This window comes from Lynx canadensis, chromosome B4, assembly GCF_007474595.2.
Source record: "Lynx canadensis isolate LIC74 chromosome B4, mLynCan4.pri.v2, whole genome shotgun sequence".
NCBI classification, from domain to species: Eukaryota; Metazoa; Chordata; class Mammalia; order Carnivora; family Felidae; genus Lynx; species Lynx canadensis.
In genome coordinates this window covers 132807712-132834319 of record NC_044309.1, presented here as the reverse complement: position 1 = coordinate 132834319, position 26608 = coordinate 132807712, and the positions used below count along the sequence as shown (strand labels likewise).

The window sequence follows — 26608 nt, the reverse complement described above, 5'->3', positions numbered from 1 at the left end:
ATTGCTCATTAGGCTCCCTTTTCTGCTCAGACTTCATCTTCTATTTTATAGAGAGGAGTGACTCCCATTCAAAGGTGAATGTCTCTCAGGGGAACTCCCTCAAATCTTTCTATTTCCAAATTTACTCTTCCCTCTCCAAGGCTAACCTGTCACATATACAGCAAATCTCTTCCCACACCCCGGACCCTCTCTTCCCGGACCCTCCCTCCCGTGTTCAAGTCAACTAACCGTATCAAATGCCTACTGAGTACCAAGGTCAGTCCATGGATGGTGAGGATACAGAGCTCATCCTACACTTTCAATCGTTATCTCTCTACTTGCTCCTTTCCCTTAGCCTTCTGATTCATGCTTCAGAATGTAAGCCCTACAAGGATAGGGCTTTTTATCTATTTCGTTCACTGTTTTATCCCTAGAGACTAGCATAGCTCTTAAAACAAACACATAAATAAAGCACTCAATACGTATTTGTTGAGTTAACCCAAGTCATCCTTGATTCATGTATTAATTCAGCAAATGCTCTCGGAAAAGCAAAAAAACCCAAATAATCTGAATAAAAATGGGCAAAGGATCTGAATAGACATTTCTCCAAAGAAGATATTCAGATGGCCAACAGACACATGAAAAAATGCTCAACATCACTCATCGTCAGGGAGATGCAAATCAAAACCACAAGTTATCACCTTATATTAGTCAGAAAGGATTGTATCAAAAAACAATAATAACAAGTGTTGGCAAGGATGTGGAGAAAAGGGAACCCTGGGGACACTGCTGGGAATGTAAACTGGTGCAACCACTGTGGAAAACGGTATGGGGGTTCCTCAAAAAATTAAAAATAGAAATACTCTACAATCCAGTAATTTCACTACTGGGTATTTAACCCAAAGAAAACAAAAAACACTAATTTGAAAACATACATATGCATCCCTATGTTTACTGCATTATTTACAATAACCAAGATATGGAAGCAACCTAAATGTCCATGGACAGATGAATGGATAAAGAAGACATAGTATTTATACAAAGTAGAATATTACTCAGCTATTAAAAAAAAAAAAAAAAGAATGAATCTTGGGGCACTTGGCTGGCTCAGTTGGTAGAGCGTGCAACTCTTGATCTCAGGGTTATAAGTTTGAGCCTCATGTTGGATACAGAGATTACTTAAAAAAAAAAAAAAAAAAAAGAGGGAGATCCTATCATTTATGACATGGATGGACCTAGAGGGTATTATGCTAAATGAAATAAGACAGAGAAAGACAAATACCCAAATCTACAGAATGTTACTCATATGCGGAATCTAAAAAAGAAAACAAACCAACCAGAATCATCAATACAGCAAACTGGTGATTGCCAGAGTGGTGGGGGTTAGGGGAATGGTAAAATAGGAAATAGGTGAAAGAGGACTAAGAAGTACAAACTTCCAGTTGTAAAGTACGTAAGTCATGGGGATGTCATGTACAGCATGGCATAACGTATGGAATTGTCAAATCGCTACCTTGTACGCCCAGAACTAATGCAACCTTGTATGTCAATTATATTTTAATTAAAAGTAAAAAAAGTCCTCTGCAGACTCACTGTATGTCAGGTACTGGGTTATAGAGGTGAGTACAACTAGTGCCTGACCCACAGCTGCTCATTGTATTGACAGAAGAAGATCCCCAAACCCATGGGGAGACTTCCCAATGTGACATCAGGGGCAAACAGAATGACAATGTGCTGGGGCTGCTGGGCTCAATGGAGCCCTGAACCTGACACACTGAGCAACTCCAGGCCAATCTAACTACTCAAACTCAGGGTTTATCTCAACTGACCCCCTGATGACTATCCTTCACTTCCCTAAACTCTTTCCTGTCTGGGTTTCTTCTGCACCACCCTTTTTCCTGTTTTCATCCCACTCCTCTGGCCATTTGCTGAGGGAGCACTGTCACTCTCATGACCTAATGACCATCTCTAGATGTAAATTGACATCTGGGAAACTTCTCTGTTGAGCTCCAGACCCTTATTTCCACTTGCCCAGCAAACACCTAAAATATGTCCAAAGCAAAACCACAGCCTCTCAGGTCCCATCCTCACCCTAGTACATACCCAAAACCCCTCCTCTACCCACTGAAACGTCCATGCCAACTCCTGGCATCACTCGTTCACCCAGCCGGGGGCTTACACACAACTCGTTTTTGCATCATATCCAATGGATTACACTTCCAGAAATGTCCCCCAAATCTGGTCTTCCCATCTTTACTGTCACTGCCTTAATTTCCAGTTATAAAGTCAGTCAGTCATGGGAATGTAATGCACAGCATGAAGAATATAGTCGATAGCATTCTAATAAAGCTGTATGGTGACAGATGGTTAACTACATGTACTGTGGTGAGCACTCCTCTTACTTTGGCCACAATCTCTCCCCCTCCATCAGATCCTCGACATGGAGATCAAGTGAAGCAAGTTGATTTTTTTAACTGCCTTCTATAAGATGAAATCCAAATTTCTTAGAATAGTCAAAGGCCAACAAACACTTCCACTTTTGCCTAGACAGCCTGCCCTTAGTTCTGCTAATATATCACCATCTCCCACACTCGCCCAGTTCCTAACTCCTTGTCTTTTTTTTTTTTAAGCTTTATTTATTTTGAGAGAAAGAGAGAGAAAGAGAGAGAGAGAGAGAGAGAGAGAGAGAGAGAGAGAGAGAAACAGCAGGAGAGGGGCAGAGAGAATCCCAAGCAGGCTCCCAGCTGTCATCACAGAGCCTGAGGTGGGGCTCAAACCCTGAGATCATGACCTGAGCCCATGACCTGAGCCCGAGATCAGAGATCAAAGTCGAATGCTTAACTGATTGAGCCACCCACGTGCCCCTAACTCCTTGCCTTTGTGTATGTTCTTTCCTCAGTCTGAAATGCTAACAATAAAACTAATGAAAACAGAAGCTAACACTGACCTCAAGCAATATGCTAAGACACTAAATGTCTTCTCATTTAATCCCCGTGGCCTTTCCTTGAGGTAGGTGCTATTATTATTATTCCTCATTTTACCAGTGAGAAAGCGCGGGCATACAGATAATACTTGCCCAACACTGGGCAGATCTAACCACACAGCTATCTGGACTGCAGGACCCAAGTTCTTAACCACTACACTTATGGCACCCCTGATTTACCCACTATCCCTATCACCAAGCAGTTCCTAATTCCCTTTAAGACACAGCTCAAAAGTTCCCTCTTTGGTGGAGACTTCCCCAGTGCCCTAGGCCTCTCTTCCCATCCTCTAGGGGTCCTTGGCATCATGCTTTTATCTTTATTACAGGCAGCCTCACTGGTTGAGTCCCAAAGATAAGTTAGGTCTTTTTTATCTGTGTATTCCCAGCACTATACAGCGGCTGATACACAAACACTTAGATAATAAACTCTTCCAAGTACAGGGAACCTGAAGAATATCCTGCTCAAACTCAAGTCTACCCTACATGTTACTGCTCCCAAACACCCTCCACTGCTACCCTTATCCCGGCCCATGCCGCCTCCAGGCTGAAGAGGCGAAGCCCTTGCTGGGGCTGCCACGCCCACAACCAGCTGATAGCATTATCACTGCCAGGCAGGTCAGGGAGCTGCTGGCCTTGCCCTCCTTGATTACAGAGTAAAGTGCATCTAAGAAGCACTTTCTCTGGCAGAAGAAAGACAGAGGGGACACTTGATGTGGGGCTGCCAGATTTAAGGTCTTGGTCATTTCAAGTGTGCAGGTGGGATGGCAGACATAAAAATGTACATAATTTTATAAAATCTGCCATGGCTATTATTCATTACTCATAAAGAGCCAATACAGGCTAGCAAAAACGTACATAACTAGTATTTTTTTTAAGTTTCTTTATTGAGAGAGAATGAGTGAGTGAAAGAGAGAGAGGGAGGGAGAGAGGGAGAGGGAGAGGGAATATGAATCTTAAGCAGGCTCTGCACTGTCAGCATGAAGCCCAACATGGGACTCAATCCCACGAACTGTGAGACCGTGACATGAGCCGAAATCAAGAGTCCAACGCTCAACTGACTGAGTCACCCCGGTGCCCCCATAAGTAGTATTATTTCTGTGATCCACCTGCCACTTTTACATAATCACCATGACTATATATTTCATTAAATCAGATACACTTTGCTACAGGTTTTGATTACTCTAGATTCCACAACTGCTCAGCACCTAATGGAATTGGTTTGTCTTTTCTTTTTTTCTTACATTAAAGTAGAATGGTTACTTGCTTACAGTATATGCAGAGGGAACAAAGTAATTTTTTTTAAAAAGTATGAGTCAATGAAATCATCACCACTGTAGCCAGTAAATAAGAACGAAGGAAGGTAGTTCCAGAACTTGAAGTAAGGTTTATTCCTGTGAGTGAGGCTAATAAAAACCAGGAAGTACACAGTTAATTGTAATACATGCTAAGAGATGGTCTATAATTAGGATGTGGTTCCCAAACGCTGAACTTTAGTACCTGTGCTGATCTATATTGCCTATGTAATGGTTTTCATAAAGCTATATTCAACTTAATGAGAAGTCTCTTATTCTGAGACCTTCCATTCTGTTTGTTAAAATGTTTTCTTTCTTTGAAATTATGGTAATAAGTGAGGAGTTTTTAAAAAATGCCTTTACCTGGCAAATTTAAAACTGGTAACTCATGTTGGATCCCAATACTGCTTTTACAATGTTACAGTTTCCTGGAACCCAAGTCTGGGAACCACCATGTGAGAGTGTCTGAAGGGACTTGGGCCAAATCTAGCTTGTGTGACTAGGATGTAATTCTAGAAAGCAATAACCAAAACAGAAAGCTAACGATGCATTTCCCCAAACTGCCTGAAAAAAACAAACCTGGTACTTTACGATTTTATATATATGCATCACTTAAGATTCCCAAGGCACATTAGCATCTTAAAGACTCTAAGTCCAGTAGTGAGCAAAGACCAGTTTAATTCAGTTTGAATCAGGAAAGGAATTTTTTTTTTCCAGGCAAGCCTATTAGTTGCCCCAACAAACAGGGGGAAATGCTGAACTTATCAAATGTATTACAATGTGTGTGAAAACAGAATGTGTTAATAGCAGACATACAGCTTTATGAAACCTGGCTCAGAGGGGGCAGGGAAGCACCCCCTCCTCCAAGTCGAATCCGGCAGTGTTTTCTGTGGGGTTTTTCCAAGAGAATACATAATCTGGTAAAAGGATGCTTTCTACTTAAGTTTCTCTAAAATCTAGAGGAAAACCATTCTTCAATATGGATGGTCAATTCCTTTTTGATCTGAATGGAATGCTCTGCACAGGGAGGACAACATCCTGGTCATCAAAAATATCCATCTCCCACACACTGAAATAACAAATTAATATTTAAAAAATCGCTTATGAATGTGGTTGGTATGATAACCGACTGGACTGATACATTTGATTCTCAAGACCAACAAAACTGGGGATCAGATCCTGGAATATGGTGTTCCAGGGGTGGAACTTCCCTAAAACGTCTTCAAACCTCAGCAACACAACCCTCAGTGGATCATTAAATCAATTTAGTGAGTCAGGATCAGCTTTTTTGGTTTGGGGGTTTGTTGTTTGTTTGTTTTTAACAAAACAGACTTCAGAAGAATGTATCAGAACACATTACACATAGTGCCAGAAAGTAAATACTTCTGCTTCAGTGCATACATCCACATATGTACAGGGCCTCCAAATAAATTGCATTTCTTACTGTAGAGCCAATCAAAAAGTTTGAAAGCCACTGTTCCAAGCTACCCAATTATCTATCTAACTTCCGCTTGTAAATAGGAACTTCTTGGCATAAAAAGAATAGCAATTATTTTCTGTAAGCAAAGGAGCAAAAGAAACAATGGCACCAAGAGGTAAAAGACGGGGCTCTGGGCTCCTGGGAAGGAGGGAGCGAGATCTCCTGCTACGTCTCTGTTCTCACGACAGCATTAAAGGGCATTACTTTAAGCCCACCACTATTCAGTCTGGCTTTTACAAAGGCAGACATGGATAACCAAAATGCGCTTCTAAAGGAAAACAGAAAAGTAAGGGATTAATTTCCATACTGATTAAAAACAAAACGAAACATGGGACCTCATGGAATAGCTGATGTCTCAAACCCTTACAGGGCACTTCACAGAAAAGCTCGCTCCCCTATGTCTGCTGAAATAAAACGGTGCGCAACCGAAAACCACTGCTTACTCTCCAGTGTGGACAAGCTTTGGTTCCAACTACAGTTCACGAGAATTTCTATCTTTACTGGTTGTTAGTTAAAAGGTCTAATTAGTAACTACAAAGCAACCTAAATCAATGACATGATTAAATAAAAATCTCTGAACCCGCTTTGTACAAACCACTCTTATTTAGTAAATAAATATTGTACTAGCTCAGGATGGCAAGAAATACAAAACAATCTAAGGCCAAACAGCCTGCACAACGCCAAACAGAAGTGAGATACACACACAAAATAATTAGCCCTTTGGCACTCCTTTTCCACCCTCAAACACCTCCACCTACGCTAGATGGCTGGGACCACTGACTGAAAGTTTCTAAGAACACTCAAATCTTAATTTCGTACCTCCCTGTCTGGAAACACCACCAACTCACAGACTTCAAATTCAACCAGGTCAAACAGGGAGCAGGAGTGCTCCCGTATCTCCCGCTGTATCTGCTTGTAAATGTAAGGCTCTGCACCTAGCAATTCTGAAATATGACACAAATTGGTATGTTAAAGAACTTCTACCAAGGTACCATCCTGCTGAGCTTAGCCAAAACAATTTTTTAAATTCCTGTTTTAAATTTTGGAATCTGGGGGTGCCTGGGTAGCTCAGTTGGTTAAGCACCTGACTCTTGAATTCGGCTCAGGTCATGATCTCAAACTTTGTGAAATCGAGCCCCCGCGTCAGGCTCTGCGCTGATAGCGTGGAGCCTGCTTGGAATTCCCTCCCCCACTCTCCCTCTCAAAATAAATAAATAAACTTAAAAAAAAAATTTGGAATCTGTGCACTTGCATAAAAGTAAAAAGTTCATCTCCTCACATTCAAAGTTTAGGATTTGACCCTTCCAATTCTAAAAATTCCATTAGCGGAGTCCAACATGTGTTCTAAGAAACACCAGTCCTGTGAAATGCTTTGTGATGCCCTGGCTATTTTCAAAATGCGTATTAGCTGTAAGGGAACCCATTTACTTTGAACAACCCTGTGCTGTCCAATACGGTAGTCACACATGGCCAGTATGCACCTGTAAAGAGGCTGGTGCCACTTAGCAACTGAAATTTCAACTGTATTTTAGTTCAATTAATTTAAAATTTAAAGTTGGTACTCATTTCCATTACTGGAAAACTTTTGTTATGTTTGGAAAAACTTGGGTATGTGGATATACTTTTTCAACTGTAAATTTTGTGAAATCTCAATACAGATCAAGTATTTCTAGTGAAAATTTCATATTCAAACTGAAATGTGTTGTGAGTATAAAATACACACCAGATTTCAAAAAGAATGTCAAACATCTAATTTTAAGTATTTAAATATTTAAGTATTTAAAAACTGATTTCACATCAAACTGCTAATACTTTACACATACTGGGTTAAAGTATACATTATTAAAAGTAATTTCACTTATTTCTTTTACTTTTTTAATGTGACTCCTGGAAAATGTAAACACATGGCTCACATTCCATTTCTTCTTCTTTTTTTTTTAAGTTTAAGTTTATTTATTTAAGCAATCTCTATACCCAACATGGGGCTCGAACTCACAACCCTGAGATCACGAGCCACGTGCATGCTCCACCAACTGAGCCAGCCAGGCGCCTCCCCCATTCCATTTCTACTGGATGGTGCTGGAGTAACCTAATGATTCCCAAACTTTTCCCACTGTAACACCTCCCAACACTAGGTTTGGGAACACTGCAGTAACCACATCCTGTTCTTCTGGATGACCACATCTGAGATTGAGAAGTCCTTCCCTTCTCTTCAGCGACTATTATGAACCGTCCTACACAATCACCTGCCTTTCGATCCTTTCCCAGGTCCTGTTTCTCTTCCTGTCCCCAAGGACCTATTCTCAGTTCTCTTTTCCATTCTCTGTACTTTCATGGTGAGCTCATCCAGTCTCTCAGCTTCAACTGTCATGTCTGTGTGGATGACTTCCAATTCTTGATCTCCACCTCTGACCTCTTTCTCAAGCTTCAGCTTCACACTGCCAGCTGCCTGCTCAACAGCTGCCTCTGGAAGTCCCCCCAACTTAACTCAGGATGTCTGACCTGGATTACATCTTCACTCCTGTATAAGGTTCCCAACATTCACCTTGAAAACCCAGAGTCCCTGGTCCCTCTTCTAGCCTCACCACCACAGTCTTATGGCAGACACTTTTTTTTTTTATAGTTTATTTTGAGAGAGAGAGAGAGAGAGAGAGAGAGAGAGAGAATGAATCCCAAACAGGCTCTGCACTGTCAGCACAGAGCCTGATGTCGGGCTTGAACCCACGAACCGGTAGATCATTACCTGAGCCGAAACCAACAGTCTGGTGCTTAACTGAATGAGCCACCCAGGTGCCCCTCGAAGACCCTTTGTTAACAGTCCCTTTTCGCCACAACTGGCCTGCGTGACTCTAGATCACACACCGCCCCCGCTGGCCCCGCCGCCCCCGGCCTCTGCCCCCTGCCCCACTGCCATTTAGCATTCTCAAAAACCACTTTGATCATGTTTCTATCATATTTTCAACAAGTCCCCTCTATCTGCCATCCAACTACTAGCAATCCAAACTATGAGCAGGCATCTCATCTCCCCTGTACACCTCTGGGCTCCTGTCAATCCTCCAGCTAGACTGCTCTGCCCTCTATACAATTCTGAACAACCTTTTTTCTTTTTTTATGTTTATTTATTTTTGGGAGAGAGAGAGAGAGGGAGAAAACGCAAGATTGGGGAGGAGCAGAGACAGAGAGGGAGACACAGAATCTGAAACAGGCTCCAAGCTCTGAGCTGTCAGCACAGAGCCCGACACGGGGCTTGAACTCAAGAACGGTGAGATCATGACCTGAGCTGAAGTCGGATGCTTAACCGACTGAGCCACCCAGGCGCCCCCAGTTCTGGCCAACCTTTAAGGCTCAGGTCAGTTACGCAGTCCTCATAAAGTGTTTGATGATCAACCCGACTAAAATTAGTCTTTCTCTTCCCTCAAATTCCTTTGGCATTTTTAATGGCAACCATTATGGTAATAGGAGTATGTGGTCTTATCTTCTTTACAAAATAGTGTCCCCTTAACAGATCCAACAGCATCTTGCACTGCTCATTGCCATCTTTGGACATCTTACCAAAGAAACCAACTTAAAAAGGAAAACGTTGGAGGACTCGGACGACTGATGATTCTCAAATCTTTGTCTCCAGACAGATATCTAATTGTTTCAGACTTTCATTTGGATGTCTCAAAATTCAATAACTCTAAAACTGAACTCATTATCTCAACCCCACACCTGTCTCCCATCTAAATGGACCCCCCACTCGGCAAATGATACCACCATCCCATTAGTAGCCCAGGCCAGAGGCAGAGGCATCATCTTAAATTTCCCCAACCCTCATCTTCTCATACTCAGAAAATGTGTTCAGGTCATCTGAAATCTTCTTCCTAAATATCTCTGGATTTACCCCCTTCTTCCCAACTCTGCTGTGAGTTCAGGCCACCATTACCTGGGATGCCTTAATACTATCTAGTCTTAAACTCATCTCTCCAGCCATTTTCTACAGTGCAACCACAGTCATCCTTCAAAAATCCAGTCTGAACAGGTAACATTCCTGCTGGAGACCCTTTAATTGCTGTTTAGATAAAGACTTCCAAAGATGGTTTACAGACCTTCTGCATCAGGCCAGTGTTTACCTTTACAGCTTCACTTCTTATTTTCCAGATCATCTCTTTCCTTACGTATATCACACTCCAACCATGTCCAAGTATTCTCCGAGTACACCAGTGTCCTCTCTTGCCTCAGGGCCTTTGCACATCCAGTCCTTCTATTTGGGTTGGGTGTCCCTCTCTTGTAATCGCCCAACATGCTGCACACTGGCCAGCCTCCTTGCATTTATATTCTTTCTAACTTCAGCAATGGTACCTGGAAAAAAATCTTCACACTACTTCTATCCAGCATATACTAGATACTCAATAATTATTTGTTGAATGAGTGAGCAAACAGATAATAATTTTCTGGGTTTAAAAAAAAATGCCAAAATCAATGAAAAAGCCATTTCTATGACATCTATATTTATTTTTTTTTTCAACGTTTATTTATTTTTGGGACAGAGAGAGACAGAGCATGAACGGGGGAGGGGCAGAAAGAGAGGGAGACACACAGAATCAGAAACAGGCTCCAGGCTCCGAGCCATCAGCCCAGAGCCGGACGCGGGGCTCGAACTCACGGAGCGCGAGATCGTGACCTGGCTGAAGTCGGACGCTTAACCGACTGCGCCACCCAGGCGCCCCTATGACATCTATATTTAATTGACAGCATTGTATAAGGGCAATTGGCCTAAGTTTTTATTTTATCTGTCTTTTGAATCAAAACCATTAATAGCTTAGTTAAATTATGGAATTTATATCTGTAGGCTCAGAATAATCACAATGAAGGAATAAACACTGTATTTTATCTTCTCCCTTGTCTTGTAAATTTGGGACCAACTCATCTGAAACTGTTGAGAACCTTTTGATGCAAAACACAGAATGTAAGAAAAGCAGCCAAGTAAATGTGGATACATCACAGAGGCAGAGCCTGCAGGAAACTGGAGAGCATGAAGAGACGACATCAGACCCTAGGAATGTAGGTAGGGACTTTAATAAAAAGAAAAGGCTCAGCGCTACTCCTGTCCTTATCCAGGCTGAAGCTCAGTGCAATCAGTGCACACATTTCATGATCCTGCAAGCCATGAGAGAGAATGGAGGCATCTGTGGGGCCGTAAAAGTCTTTCTGGTTTATTTAACAAAGGGGGGGTAGAGCTCAGGGGAAGGAAATACTTACTAAGCAATGAGACCAGGTGCCAGCTCTTACATACAACATTTCCTTTATGGTTCACAACAGCATCTTATCCTCATTTTACTCACGAAGAAACAGGGGCTTATGGTCACGTAGCTGGTCCTAGTGACCTTAGACTCAAGTGTAGCTCAAATACATTTTATCGAACACTCAGTCCTGCTTAGCCCAGTTCTAGATGCCGGGGACTGAGCAACAAGCAAAACAAAATCTGCTCTCATGAAAGCGGAAGGCTTTGTGGGGAGTGATGCACCATCATACACAAATAATGTAATTTCATTGAGTGACACAATTAAGGGATATTAAAATGGTTCAACTGAGGGATGTGATAGAGTAACCAGGGAGGCAACTTAACTTGCAAGGTTCTCAGGGATCATTTAAAAAATAATTTTGAGGAGACACTTTTGCATGACTAATGAACATGTATAAAGTGACTATCTTTTTTTTTTTTTTAATTTTTTTTTTCAACGTTTATTTATTTTTTGGGGGACAGAGAGAGACAGAGCATGAACAGGGGAGGGGCAGAGAGAGAGGGAGACACAGAATCGGAAACAGGCTCCAGGCTCTGAGCCATCAGCCCAGAGCCCGACGCGGGGCTGGAACTCACGGACCGCGAGATCGTGACCTGGCTGAAGTCGGACGCTTAACCGACTGCGCCACCCAGGCGCCCCTAAAGTGACTATCTTGACAAACCTTCAATGGAAGTCTCTGGAACTAACGAGAAGCAAAAATTACCATTCGTTTCCTGATTCTCAGCAAAGAGACTATGAGGTGACATGAACTACAGTGCTGTCCTAGTCCTAACCCAAAGCAATCGGTTAGACAGTCACCAGATGCTGAGTATTTCCACACGAACCAAGTGGCTGTTCAGGGAGATGGCCAACCAAATTCTTAGGTCCCCCAGCACCTACAACAGCACCCAACACACACCGGGGCATAATAAATGATTGCTGAATGAACATACGAAGGAAGAAAAGAAAATGTTCAAATGTCACTGACATGGGTTAAATCCCTTTTCAGGCCAAGTGGCTTCAATTCACCCCAGCCCACTCCACCACCAGTCTTAACCACAAGAGGGTAAGAGAAGGTAATTTGTATAAACTGATGAGCAATACTGTACTAGGAAACAATTAGCATGTGCTGCCCCCTCCCCAACCAAAGACGGTCAGAAACCCCGTCTTTAAATCACATGTTACACTTAGCGAAAATCTAATATCCAAATGATGACTAAAAATAAGGGGCTTCTTTCAAGAAGGGCTCTCCTAACGCAGGTACTCAGGACACTTCAATAGCAGGTACTTGTTATAACTACTGCACACCTAGCACCAAGTTGTGATGGCCACTTTATCGGAGAATCTTCCTTGCTAGATTGGTACTTCTTGAGGGTAGGAACAAAGCACATTCATCTGTATTGCCTCAGGGCTTTGTCCAGTTTAAACTGCACACGAGGGGCGCCTGGGTGGCTCAGTTGATTAAGCATCGACTTAGGCTCAGGTCATGATCTCACAGTTCCTGAGTTCAACCCCCACATCGGGCTGGCACGCAGAGCCCCCTCTGGATCCTGTCTCCTTCCCTCTCTGCCCCTCCCCCACACGCTTGCACACAGGTTCTCTCTCTCTCAAAAAAAAAAAATAAACATTAAAACAAAATAAAAATAAACTGCAGAAGAACAATGAGTACACTAAGTTACAAAAATTAAAATTTCTCCAGGGGCACCTGGGTGACTTAGTCTGACTTCAGCTCAGGTCACGATCTCGTGGTCCGTGAGTTCGAGCCCCGCGTCGGGCTCTGCTCTGACAGCTGAGAACCTGGAGCCTGCTTCAAATTCTGTCTCCCTCCCTCTCTGCTCCTCCCCCACTTGCACTCTGTCTCTCAAAAATAAATAAACATTGAAAAAAAGTTTAGGGGCGCCTGGGTGGCTCAGTCGGTTGAGCGTCCGACTTCAGCTTAGGTCATGATCTCGCAGTCTGTGTCGAGCTCTACGTCGGGTTCTGTGTTGACAGCTCAGAGCCTGGAGCCTGTTTCAGACTGTGTCTCGTCTCTCTCTCTGACCCTCCCCCGCTCATGCTCTGTCTCTCTGTCTCTCTCTCTCTCTGTCAAAAATAAGTAAACATTAAAAAAAAATGTTTTTTAATTTAAATTTCTCCAAAACTTTCAGTCATGGGGCAGATGGGTAGGGTGAGGCCCACCTCCTACTACTGTTATCTGCTGGGCCTGCTCTGTGGAAGCTGAAGGCCTCCTGACTACACATCACTCTTGCAGTGTCTCTTGTAGAGGTGAAGAACTGGAAAAGCCTTGGAAGACTTGCTTCAATGTTTAGAAGTTTATTTTTAAAGGATGGTCCTAGTGGTGATGGAGAAGGACAAGCGGCCATTCAAAGCTGTACAAGAGTTGAACTTGCACTAAATACCAAAGATGCTGGTGCTTCCTTTCTGGCACCCAGACGGTAGGACTGAGAAACAGTTGAAAAATAAGACACCACTTCTGATAGATAAGCACTATCCATTTTTGTGATGTTTCGGTAAAATCTTAATAATGATTTTGTGACATTTCTTTCTGAGGCAGAGCAGCTGTGAATAATGACATTACTATAGGATCACAAGTAGACCCAGTGTAAGGAAAAATGGATTGGGGGAGGGGGCATCTTAAGTAAGAATCATATTCATTTTCTCCGATAAGAAACTTCCTCTGCACACGCCATCTCATTTTTAAAAACCGTAACACGCAAGTTCTGATATCCCTGGTTTCTGCTCTTCATAACATCAGCCACATCTCTAAAGTTTTTAAAGCTCCATTTCACGCTATCGACAGAAAACAAAAACTTCAACAAAAGGCACAAATTAAATACTATCCATCGGCACACTTGATACTCATTTTTATGTGCTTCTGAATTACCATACTTTGGGCCCTGCAGGAACTTAGATCCAAAATGGCAGCTGGGCTTCTGAAACTCACCAGAGCCCTAACGCTTAACATACGTGAAACGAGGTCTTATTTATCCCACTTTCCAACCTGTCTAGGAGAGAGAAGTATTTCTAAAAACATTTCAGACACACTCAGATGGCATTATGTCCGTGTTCATTCTATCATCCTCCTTCTTGCCTGAGAGAGTAGGTACCCTGCTTTTTTGGTTCCTCGGCTCCACAAACTGAATTAACCTGCTATTCACATGTTTACACGGGCCACGGAAACAAGCTAATGACAAAACATGGAAAGCTTAGGTTTTTCTCTTCTGTAAGGCCAACTTAGGAAATGGGTGTGAAATCGATCATCTAAGGAGTGAAGCCCCAAGTAAGTGCTTTCATTTTCAGAAAAAAACCCAACAATGATGAGAGCTCTAATTTTCCTTCGGCCCACCACACAGCAACACTCCCTATCACTATGGTAATTTCTAGGTCTTTTCCTTTAAATTCAAGCTGTAAGAAAATTTTTAAAGAGACAAATTTGTTGCAGACTACCTCTTTAATGTAATGTTTCCAATCTCTTTTACACAAAAGATGAACTTATATTACCAAAAAACGTACAGTGGTTTTAAACTGTCACATCTCTACGGATTCCCACTACTAATATAACAACATTAATTTTAGAAAAATAATAAAAATACTTGCTCTTTAGAGACAGAGAACTTTAATTATCTTTATGTATTCAAATGCAGAGTCTTTTTGTTAAATTAGCGTGAAAGTCCCTTCATCTACACACAATTGGCCCAAAGAAACAGGCCATTTTCAGCACAAGGGGCCAATCCATTTGAACACTGAATAAAGCTTTTGAAAGCACTATACACCCTCTTCCAGACTGTCAAATTTTCAAAACGGGCCAGCATTTCTTCCATTTTTTTTTTAACACTTGCAGGCCCAGCAAGCATCTTATAATTAGATTAATTAAAAAGGAAACAACAACACTGCTCCCTTCTGATCAAAATTATTCCATTTATGCTTAATTAGCTTTAATCCAAGTCTACATATTTAATGATGGGGATATGACAATTCCAGGCATTTGCATATTTTAAATACCTTTCTAAACTATACTTTGTAACAGATTTAGAAGAACAGTCTCTTTCTCATGCCAGTATGCCACGCATAAATAAGGAGGATACAAATTAGGAAAAAAAAGAAAAGAAAACAAGGCCTCTCAGAGCCAGGGATGTGCTGAGGGGGTGGGGTGATTTACTCGGGGGTGGGGGCAATTTCCCCGCCACATCACAAACTACGACCCTTTCAGCCCACCAGACGAGAGAGAAGCATTACATCACACTCTTACAATGATAGGGGGAGGTGGCTCTGAGAAAGCAAGTTTTCAGCTTTCTTTCCTCCCTGCTCCCAGGCTTTCTAGAATCCTGTATTGGAAGTAATGGAATTTAACTTCAGGGCACCGCACAGTTTCGGGGGTAATGAGCACACACATCCATACAGCTACCTATTTACGTGACCCTAAACGTCCACTTCGACAATGGATACACGGCCCAAACAGGCAACCACACACACAGATGCTGAATTTGTGCCGAAAAGCCCAGTTCATCTGTACAAAATGAAACAAAAATTTGTAACCCGTGAGAAATGGAGAAGGCCAATGTACAGGGAGAAACTGATAAAGAATTCATTCCTGGTGGGGTGAATAGCTGTTTAGATCTTTAAAACACCATGTTTACAAGATAGTCCTACCACTTGGTTCGAACCACGATCAAAATAAAAGCGCATCTGGCTGCACATTTGAGAACACACACAGAGACCCGGTGTAAATGAGCGCGCGCCGAGAAGAGACGGGTGACCCACACATTGCTTGGGAGGTTTTCAAGCAGGGGAATCTACAAACCCCAAACCTCCTGGTGTTCACTCGCCCCCAGCCTGATGTTTAAAATGTATCAGGTCTTATTTTAGGTTTTACATCTCTCTAGGAAGGATGGCCTAGCTTTAAAGAAAAAAAAAAAAAAAAAAAAGGCTTTCCATGGTTGTGCTTGCCCTCCCAGATCCTTTGTCGGCCTTAGCAGCCGAAAGAATGCAAACCCATTTATATTTATGCAAATTTTTGCAGCAGATTTAAGGGGGCAGGGAGAGGTCTGTGTTTTTTAAAAACCTCTTTCTAAATATCAAATTTCCAGTTATTCGTAGTTTCATTGATTTGCAACACAGAAATGATGATGAAAATCTGTATATAAATTAAAAGTGCAATAAAATCACTTCAAAATTTAATATTCTACCAAGGCTTTTCCATTTCTAAAATGCCGAACCAAAAGTACATCACGGGTCTGATTTACACAGATTCACGAAATGTCTGAAGCCAGTCTCCATGCTAGACAAATGTCCATTTGCAACAGCACTAGTGAAAACGGTTAGACAAGATCCATATAAATCAATTGGTTTAAAAAAATTGAAAATATTTACCAACCTCATAAAGTGCAGCAGTGCTTAAATCCAGCAAATTGAGGCATACAAGGTAGAAATGGAAATGAAAAAAGGTCCAAAAAATGATTTCTTTTTGTCTATCTGTTTTTTTGTATTTTAAATATTCAGAAACCAGCAGAGACTCTGTCGGCCATTTTGGCTTGAACTAACTCTCTCACTCACTCTCCCTCTTGCTCTCTCTCTCCCCCTCTGTCTCTAAAGGAAGCAGCTTTTTGTGACCTTCAAATAGAGGCGGATCATGTGACTTCGGGTAGGTCTGTCAATCAGGAAAGGGGAGGGAGCTGGGGAATAGAACTGCCTTAAAGGGAAAGCAGCCCTTTTCCACTCACTTTCATTTGTGAAATGCTGTTATCTCCTGCTCTCCGCCTACACGCACTGAATGTGAAAGTGGCAACAGCATAAGGGTAACAGATGAACAAAACAGAAAAACCTTTATTGGTTTATAGAAATATGCTCAGTTGCGAGCGATTCTTGCAGATCCTGGAGGTTGACTTGCTTGCTACAGTTCTTTGGCTGTTTGGGCAAGCATGGGCTGGCAAACTGCTCTTTAAAAGGGGGCTTAAACAATGCTTCAGCCAAACAAGAGACTAGTTTTTAAAGATTAAGGTGAAATATAGGGCACAACTGATCTCCGGCAAGCTCCTAAAATGCACAGAAGACCAAAAGGAAACACCAAAGTAGAAACGGAGACTGGCAATTCAGAGAAGTTAAGTGACTTATCTCAAATCACACAGCTAGACAGAAGCAGAACAGATAAATTTCCCACATTTATCGTTTTTGGTGCATGTGTATCTGACACTCCCCCCCCCCCCCTAAAAACTATGCTGCGGCTACCAAGCTGACTTCCTCCAGGATCTGGCAGATTCCAGCCTTCTTTAATCCCCTCTCCCACCTGAGGAAACGGCTCTGCAGCTGACAGCAGTAAGCACGAAATTAAACACCTACCTGCTTTCCCCAATCCCCAAGTCCCTTCTCCTTGCTATATACATCTTGTTACACCCACCCACCCACCGAAGAAATCCACGCAGGGTTTGTGTGTCTAGCTCTGGGGCTAACAGGCTGCACAGGTTTCGTTAGGCAAATCCCTTTACCTCCCGAGCCTTTTCTCATTCGGGGACTGTAAAGACTGGACATCACTAGATGGTATCTTCGGTTCCTTTCAACTCTAAAACTCTGCACTTGGCTTCTTTCTTTTAGCAGTTCTGTTCATCTTATCCTTGCCATCTCAAAAGTAATCCATTACTCCAGGAAGGCTTTCTTGACCCTTCCAGGCGAGACCAGGTTTTCCTGTTCAACACTCCAGTAACGTCCTTTATTCCTTCTTCACAGCATTGCTCATAACTGCGATTTATTATTTGCGTGAGAATTTGCTTGTGGTTGATCTCCCCCAGTGTGTATAAGGGCAAATACCACATCTTCCTCCATTGCTGTGTGAGGCCCCACATAGTAGGTGAATAAACGAATGAAGGAATTACTTGGACTTCCATTCAGAAGTGCTGGGCAGCAGGAAATCTGCCATCCAACTATAAAGAACGGAAGTCACATGGTTTCCAGAAACTCACCTCCATCTATTTATACTAAGGAGTTGGACGGCTTAGGAAATAAATGATAGAAAGCAGGCAAAACCCTGTCAGACTCCATCTATCTCTATAAACCAAAAAAGGTGGGATTCCACAGTGTGAGTCTCCCAAATGAACGCGGCTGACCAAGGGTAATCTGTTGTGCCATCCAGCAGAGAACCCATGGATTCTGTAAGCCTGGCATTCCTCGAAAAGGAACCTATGAACCCTTCCTAAATCTCACATGTTTATCATCCTGTACAGCCTCCCTCCCTCCCTTGATTTTTCCACTCCGATGGAAGAACAGGAAAGGGGCTGTTTTAGGGCAGGCGGAGGCCAACGCCTCAACGATGTGGCAGCTTGAATATTTATGGTGTAAATGCTTCCACTGTCTTAGCGCAGCCCCAAGTAGAGCAAGAGCCAGGACCCAGACAGACAATTGAGATGTAGGCAAAAGCAGGAAACTCCTTGGATGGAAATTTTGAATATTTAGTCTATTTTTATCCTTCCAATGCCTTCCAGCTGAGTTTCGGAAAGCTTACTTACGTGGAGCATGCTCAACATGTTAAAATGCATGGAGATCGTATAGCTGCCTTGTTTTCATTTGTGATGCTCCCTTGTTTAATGTCTTTATAATTTTGTTAAGTCTCCAATCCCCAATACAAAATATTATATATATATATATATATGTTACCTTGTGAGTGTTAAGCAAGCTACATAAAAAGCCAGAAAATACGAACACATTTAGAAACAAATATTAGTTCTATTTTCAAATAATACGATCGATAGGTTTTCTTCAACCTCTAGACAGCTTTGTTTTGTGAGATACCTCTAACCTTAAAGCAATTAGTCCACTTGCTCACTGAAGAAACAACTGAAATAAATACGTTATTTTCAGGGGCACGTGGGTAGCTCAGTCGGTCAGGCATCCGAATTTAGCCCAGGTCTTGATCTGGTGGTTCCCGGGTTCGAGCCCTAAGTTGGGCTTTCTGCTGTGCGCCTGGGGCCCACTTTGGATCCTTTGTCCCTCTCTCTCTCTGCCTCTCCCCTACTTGCACACGCGTCTGTGTGCTCTCAAAAATAAATAAGCATTTAAAAAATGTTATTTTCATTGTATTTCCAGACATTTTGGACTCTGTGATATATTTATTGTACTTTTTTTATATTAACCATAAAACAGTGTTTTTAAATTATATTATTACAAGATGAGTATACAAAGTAATAAAAAAGATTACTTTTTTTTAAACAAATATACCAGAACTTATATACTCAAATGGGTGTTCTCTTTCAAAGTTGGCACCTTTGGTAACTATATACTAAAAAAAAAAATTTTTTTTAGTTAATTAATTTATTTATTTGTATTGACAGAGAAAGCACACACGCACATGGGGGAGGGGCAGAGAGAGAGAATCCCAAGCAGGGTCCACACTGTCACAGCAGAGCCCCAACGCAGGGCTTGAACTCACAAACTGAGATCATGACTTGAGCCAAAATCAAGAGTCAGATGCTTAACCAACTGAGCCACCCAGGCACCCCGGTACTAAAATATTTTTCTTAGGAAACAAGATTAAAAAATAATGAACTGAACTTTTAACTCAACAATCTAGAAAACAAGTAACAAACCAAAAATAAATTAACAATGGCAAAAGCATAAACATAAAGCAATCGTCAAAAAAGGGTAGACTGAATCAAGAAAACAAACACCTTTTTTGTTTTAAAATATATAGGTAGGTAATCCTTTAGAAAATCTGATCAAATTTAGGAAAAAGAGAGAGGTCATAAATTAACATTAGGGCTCAGAAAGAAAATATTATAATTACAGATTTGGGGAATAGTTTTTAAATTGTGAGAGAATTACACATAACTTGACATCAATAAACTTGAAGATAAAATAAAACGCATGACAGTCAAGAAAAACAGAAATTACTAAAATCAACTCAAAAACAGTTATGAAAACAACAATAAAAACCCACAGCAGAAATCTGTAAAATATTCAAAGAAGTAGCCAGTAAAACTACATCAGACACAAACGGTTTTCTGGGCAAATTCTACCAAACTTCTATCAGATAATTTCTATGTCATTCCTACTATTTCCAAATTTATGGAGACAAAAGAGAAAGCTTCCTCATTTCTTCTATATGGCTAACCTATTCTTGATATCCATCTGGACTGAGATGATATGAAAAATAAAACTATAGACCAATCTTCACTTGTGGAGACAAATATAAAAATCCTAAGTAAAGTATCAACAAATAGAACTGAGCAGTTTTAAGAGAATAGTTCATTATGATCGTGTAAAATTTATACCAACAATGCAAGGATGGTTAAATTATAAAATCTATTAACATAAATAACTTCATGTGTTCAACAAGTACGTGCTAAATGCTTTCTATGTGCTAGTTGAGTCAGTAAGGCAAACTAGAAAGGTTCTTGTGTATGTGGAGCCAACATCCTTATGGGAGAAGGATATCACTGATAAGGAAATCCAGAGTTTGATGGGATACAGAATGCCTGAAGGAGGCTCACTTTAGATAAGGTGATTAGGGAAGGCTTATCTCAGGCAGCACATTTAAGCTCAGTTGAAAAGCAATCCTTTGAGTTTAAAAAAAAAAAAAAATTTAAGTGTATTTATTTATTTTGAGAGAGACAGAGGCAGTGTGGGGAGGGGAGGGGCAGAGAGAGAGCGAGAGTGAGAGAGAGCGAGAGAGAGAGAATCCCAAGCAGGCTTTCCGCTGGCAGCAGAGAGCCAGACTCAGGGCTCAAACCCATGAAACTGTGATATTATAACCTGAGCTGAAACCAAGAATGGGACAGAAACCAAGAGTGGGACACTCAACTGACTGAACCACTCAGGTGCCCCACCCCTTGAGTTTTTAAAAGAACAAGAGGGATGACCAGGAGGCTAGGAAAGGTGAGCAGGGGAGAGAGGTGTAAGATAAACTTGGGGAGGCAGGAAGGGCTAGATCATACTGAGTCTTTCAGGCCACAGTATTTTAAGAATTGTGCAAAGTTGGGGTATCTGGGTGGCTCAGTCAGTTGAGCGTCCGACTTTGGCTCAGGTTGAACCTCACAGTTCATGAGTTCCAGCCCCATATCGGGCTCCTTGCTGTCAGCACAGAGCTCACTTCAGATCTTCTGTCTCTCTCTCTCTTGCCCCTACCCCATTCATGTGCTCTCAAAAATAAAAAAGCATTAAAAAAAAAAAAAAAAAAAGGAATAGTGGAAAGTCACAGAAGAATTTTAATGCTTATTTATTTTTGAGAGAGAGAGACAGCAAGGGAGGTGCAGAGAGAGAGGGACACACAGAATCCGAAGCAGGCTCCAGGCTCTGAGCTGTCAGCAAAGAGCCAGACTTGGGGCTTGAACTCACACACCGTGAGATCATGACTTGAGCCAAAGTTGGGCGCTTAACCATTGAGCCACCCAGGCACTTCAAAGCCACAGAAGAATGTTAAAACAGGAGGCTGAACTGCACAATTTTATCCATGACTCATTCTCCACCTACCAGCTTCTCAGGGGCCTAGGCAAATGGTTAGGACCTGAAAAAATATATTTATAAGTCAAAGACACAAAAAGAAAACTATAATCATAAAAATTAATAAATGCTTAAATGTCCTCAAAAACATAAAAACACAGGATTTTCATTCACTGTTAAATTTAGGATTTATAACATTTTCATTGCATTTGAAAATAATTCTCACTTTGCAAAAATTTCTAAAAATGTTAGCTATTAAAAAATCTTAGGTAATTATAAATTAAGTCAGTTATTTGTAGCCAAAGAATTTCAGAAACAAAATTATCAATATTCTGTAAACATGTGATAGCAAAAATAAATAAAACCACATGTTTAATATGGAATGTGGGTGCCTTTTAATAGGTTTCCTACAAAGAGGGGCAAAGTCTCCAAAACCTCCCTAAGCATGCATTTCAAGGCTTCAGAGGTCTTACCACCATCACTTTAGGAGAGACAGAATCAGATTTATGTTTAGAAAACTCATCCTGGCTTGTATATAGAGAATATAGTATAGAGGACCAAGAAGGGACCAGCTGAGGTAGGAGAGGTGGAGAAAAGTATACACTATATTTAAAAGGTACAAGTAATTGTCATAAGATAAATGGTTGTTGTTAAGAATGAAATTTGTGACCATGAAATCTAGTAAGGCCAATCAACTCTTTCAAGAATAAGACTCCAAATTCTGGACCCATCATTCATTCATGCAGTCAAGAACCTTTTTTTCTTTTCTTTTTTTTTTTTTTTTTTTTTTTTTTTTTTTTATTTACCCTTGAGAAAGAAGGACAGAGTGGGGGAGGGGCAGAGAGAGAGAGAGAGGGAGAGGGAGAGAGAGACACACACACAGAATCCGAAACAGGCTCCAGGCCCCAAGCTGTCAGCACAGAGTCCCATGTGGGGCTCAAACTAGGGAACAGCGAGATGATGACCCGAACTGAAGTTGGACGCTCAAACAACTGAGCCACCCAGGCGCCCCTCCCCTCTCCTTTTTTAAAGCATCCACTATGGGGGCGCCTGGGTGGCGCAGTCAGTTGGGCGTCCGACTTCAGCCAGGTCACGATCTCGCGGTCCGGGAGTTCGAGCCCCGCGTCGGGCTCTGGGCTGATGGCTCAGAGCCTGGAGCCTGTTTCCGATTCTGTGTCTCCCTCTCTCTCTGCCCCTCCCCCGTTCATGCTCTGTCTCTCTCTGTCCCAAAAATAAATAAACGTTGAAAAAAAAAATTAAAAAAAAATAATAAAGCATCCACTATGTATTACATACTGTGCTACAGCCAGGCCCTGAGGGATAAAAAGAATGGTTGCTAACACCCTGAAGGACAGAGGCAGGTAAATCCATAATTAAAATATAGCATGGTAAGTGCCATAATTAAAGAACAGAGATATAACATAGTTATGCCATGGGATTACAAAGAACTAACTTCTGGGAGAGTCAGGAAAGATTTCACAGGGGATACGAGATTTTGAACACAGTCTAAAGAATGAGTAGGAATTTGCTATGTAGAGAACACAAGAAAGGCAAAGACTTCTCTAAGTTTTATCAACTTCCAGTATTGTCAAATGATGGCAACAACAAAGGCTAACAAGAAATGATATAAACAGAAAAGCCAAGCTTTTCAGGATTCTTTTTTTTTTTTTTATTGTTTATTTATTTTTGAGAGAGAGACAGAGTGCGAGTTGGGGAGGGGCAGAGAGAGAGGGAGACACAGAATCTGAAGCAGGCTCCAGGATCTGAGCTGTCAGCACAGAGCCCAACACAGGACTCAAGCCCACGAGTTGAGAGATCGTGACCTGAGCCGAAGTCAGATGCTTAACCAACTGAGCCAGCCACCCAGGTGCCCCAAGCTTTTCAGGATTCTTAACCCCAACAAAATCAGAAGGTGAAAATAGCCAACGCTGCATCAGAATGTGGCTTTTACTTCTGGATCTAGTACATAGGAGGAATTCAATGAATGTTTGTTGGATGAAGGACCAAACATATAAGCAAAGGAATAAACGGATGAATACTACAAACCTAAGTATTTGCAGGGTGCGAAAGAACGTAACACTTAAAAACCTATAATTGGAAGATAAAACACGTACACAGCATAGTCAACAAGACAGTGTGAGAGAAATTGTTAACTGTACAGTTCCAGCCTAGGAGACATAAGAGTTAGAAAATATGGACACTACAGATCAATGGAGCTGTACTTCAAAGGAAGGGCAGGACCAGAATGGTCAAAACAGATGCGTCAGTATGAAGCTAAGGAAGCTTAAGCTGCAGGACCCCTCACTGTCACGGGGCTCTCCCAAAGCTCCATTTGAGCACTGTTCCCAAGTGATCTCTCTCTGCTTTTTTTCTGCTGCAATGTGTTTCTCCTCCTCCTCCTCCTTTTTATTGTGGTAAAATACACATAACATTTACCATCTTAACCAGTGGTACAGTTCAGTACTGGTAAGTATACTCACATGGTTGTGAAACGGATCTCCAGATACTTAGAGCTATTTCATCTTGCAAATCTGACATTCTATACCCACTAAACAACTCCTCTTTTTCCTCTCCCCCCAGCCCCCGGTAACCACCATTTTATTTTCTATTTATATAAATTTGACTACTTTAGATACCTCCTTTAAGTGGAATCATCCTGTATTTGTCTTTTTGTGACTGGCTTGTTTCACTTAACATAATATTCTCCAGGTCCATCCATGTTGATATATGATAGGATCTCCTTCTTTTTTCATGGCTAATATTCCAGTGTATGCATATGCCATCATTTGTTTATCCATTCAGCCGCCAGTGAACACTTGGGGTGCTTTCACCTCTTGGCTATTTCTCTATGCTTATGCAAACATCTCAATTCTTTTGGATACATACCCAGAAGGGGGATTCCTGGCTCATATGGTAGCTCTAGTTTTTATTTTTTAAGGAATCTCTGTATTGTCTTCCACAGTAGTCACCTTATTTTATAATCCCACCAACAGTGCACAAAGGTTTCAATTTCTTTGCCAACACTTGTTATTTTCTGGGTTTTTTGGCGTTTTTGTTTCTGGGTTTTTTTGATAGTAGTCATCCTAGTGGTATCTCACTGTGGTTTTGATTTGCACTTCTTCGATGATTAGTGATGTTGAGTGTCTTTTCATATGCTTATAGGCCATTTATATATTCTTGGAGAAATGTCTATTCAAACCCTTTGCCCATTTTTTAATCAGGTTATACAATTTTTTTTGTTGTTGAGTTGTAGTTCTCTACATATTCTGGGTAGTAACCCCTTATCAGATACATGATTTGCAGATATTTTCTCCCATTCTGTAGGGTGCCTTTTCACTCTATGGATTGGGTCTTTTGATGCACAAAATTTTAAAAATTTGATGTAGTCTCATGTGTCTGCCTTGCCTGACTTTCGGTGTCACATCCAAGAAATCACTGCCAAGTCCAATGTCACAAAGCTTTTCTCCTGTATTTTCTTCAGTTTTATAGTTTTAGGTCTTAAGCTTAGGTCTCTAATCCATTTTCATTTAATTTTTATATATGGTGTGTGAGACAAAGGGCCATCTTCATTCTTCTGCAAGTGGGTAGCCAGTTTTCCCAACACCATTTGTTGAAAAGACTCTCCTTCATTCCCCATTGGGTGGTCTGGGTACCCTCGTCAAAGATCATTTGACCTTATACGTGAGTGTTTATTTCTGGGCTTTCTATTCTATTCCATTTGTCTATTTGCCTGTCTTTATGCCAGTATCGCATTGTTTTGGTTGCTGTAGTTTTGTAATATATTTTGAAATTAGTAAGTGTGACTAGTCCAACTTTGTTCTAATGACACTTTTTATAAAGTGTGCAAAGACAAGATACATTCATTACTGTTAACCCATACTGTTAAAACCACAGTCTCTTTCCATCTCAGCTTTCCCTTCATGGCTACAGGCATTTGGGGGATCCATAAAGGGAAAGTTATACTAGAGACAAATCCATTTTGGGTTTAGTGGAATATATTCACGTGGTTCTTAGCACTTCTGTGTATGGTCGAATTACTGTTAACCACCCTAGCATACAAAGATGACACTGGGCCAACTTACTCTGTATCATGACAGAAGTGTGCAGGGCCAGATCATATCATGATGTAAATGTGTCAATTCAGAGTATTACAGGGTAGCCAATGTACAAGAAAAAGTGAAGCCTTACGATATAAAGGATACTTGATAGAGATTTCCCCAAAGTTGATAACAATCTCAAAAATGTATATAATGTTACTAATAACAAGTTGTGAGGATGAAAGGAACTTTGTTGATTCGTCATTATGAAAAACCCTACTGTGGTCAACCATACTATAACAAACAATGAATTATCTTTCTAGTCTCTTTCTAGAAAATATCACAGAACCACTGTAACATAAAGGGGCAAAAAAGACTATGCAGCCAAAAAATGTAGAGAAAAAAGTTTCACAGTGATGTGTTAAGTAGTGAATACAAATGCTAGTGCTATTTTTCTGAATTTTCTATTTGTCCACTTCTTAAAAGTCGCCATTTTGTGTGTGTGTGGTTTTCTTTCCTCGTTGTAAATAAATGTTCACTTTTGTACAACTCATATTTGAATTAATTCTCTTTTCCTTAAAGAGCATTCCCAAAAACCTAGATTCGCTCCTGGTCAGAAAGAAGGGTCTCTGCCTCAACAGAAGCATCTAATGGAGAAGGAAATGAGTTGTGCATGGAAGCCTTACAGGGGGCCACTGAACAGGGGTAGAAAGACCCTCTCATTGACTAACTGATTGATTATTAAAAACTTTCCATTTATTTATTTTGCGGGGGTGGAGAAAGAGAGAATGAATGAATCCCTAGCAGGCTCTGCACTGTCAACACAGAACCCCATGTAGGACACAAACTCACTTACTGTGAGATCATGATCTGAGCCAAGCCAAGGAACTGGACACAAAACCGACTAAGCCACCCAGGGGCCCCCAGTTTGTTTTTTTAAAGTAAGCTCTGTGACCAACGTGGGGCTTAAACTCATGACCCCGAGATCAAGAGTCACATGCTCTACTGACTGAGCCAGCCAGGTGCCCAAGGACCTTTAAACGATAGAAACAATATGCATAGGTAGGCTAAAGGCATCTTATTAAGGAGGACCTCAGAAACAAGGAAAAAGGCATCTTCTGCCAAATAAACAATAACCAACAACTGTC

General features: G+C 41.3%; 1 protein-coding gene across 14 annotated transcripts in view; it reads right to left on the bottom strand.

Annotated features, from left to right (window-relative positions):
- The window catches only part of TNRC6B (trinucleotide repeat containing adaptor 6B), a 258256-nt gene that overhangs the window by 126111 nt on the left and 105537 nt on the right, over window positions 1–26608 (bottom strand). For 3 of the 14 annotated variants that reach the window (XM_030320708.1, XM_032594040.1, XM_030320712.1), the window contains exon 1: window positions 16373–18615. The exons of 10 other annotated variants lie outside the window; for them this stretch is intronic. Coding sequence is in view for 2 of the 4 variants with exons in the window: in XM_030320712.1 (XP_030176572.1) it covers window positions 16373–16377 (5 nt within the window). In the remaining 2 variants the exon portion in view is untranslated. Of the gene's footprint in view, window positions 1–16372; window positions 18616–26608 lie in introns of those variants that run through there. One more of the 14 variants, XM_030320714.2, reaches the window with a different exon arrangement.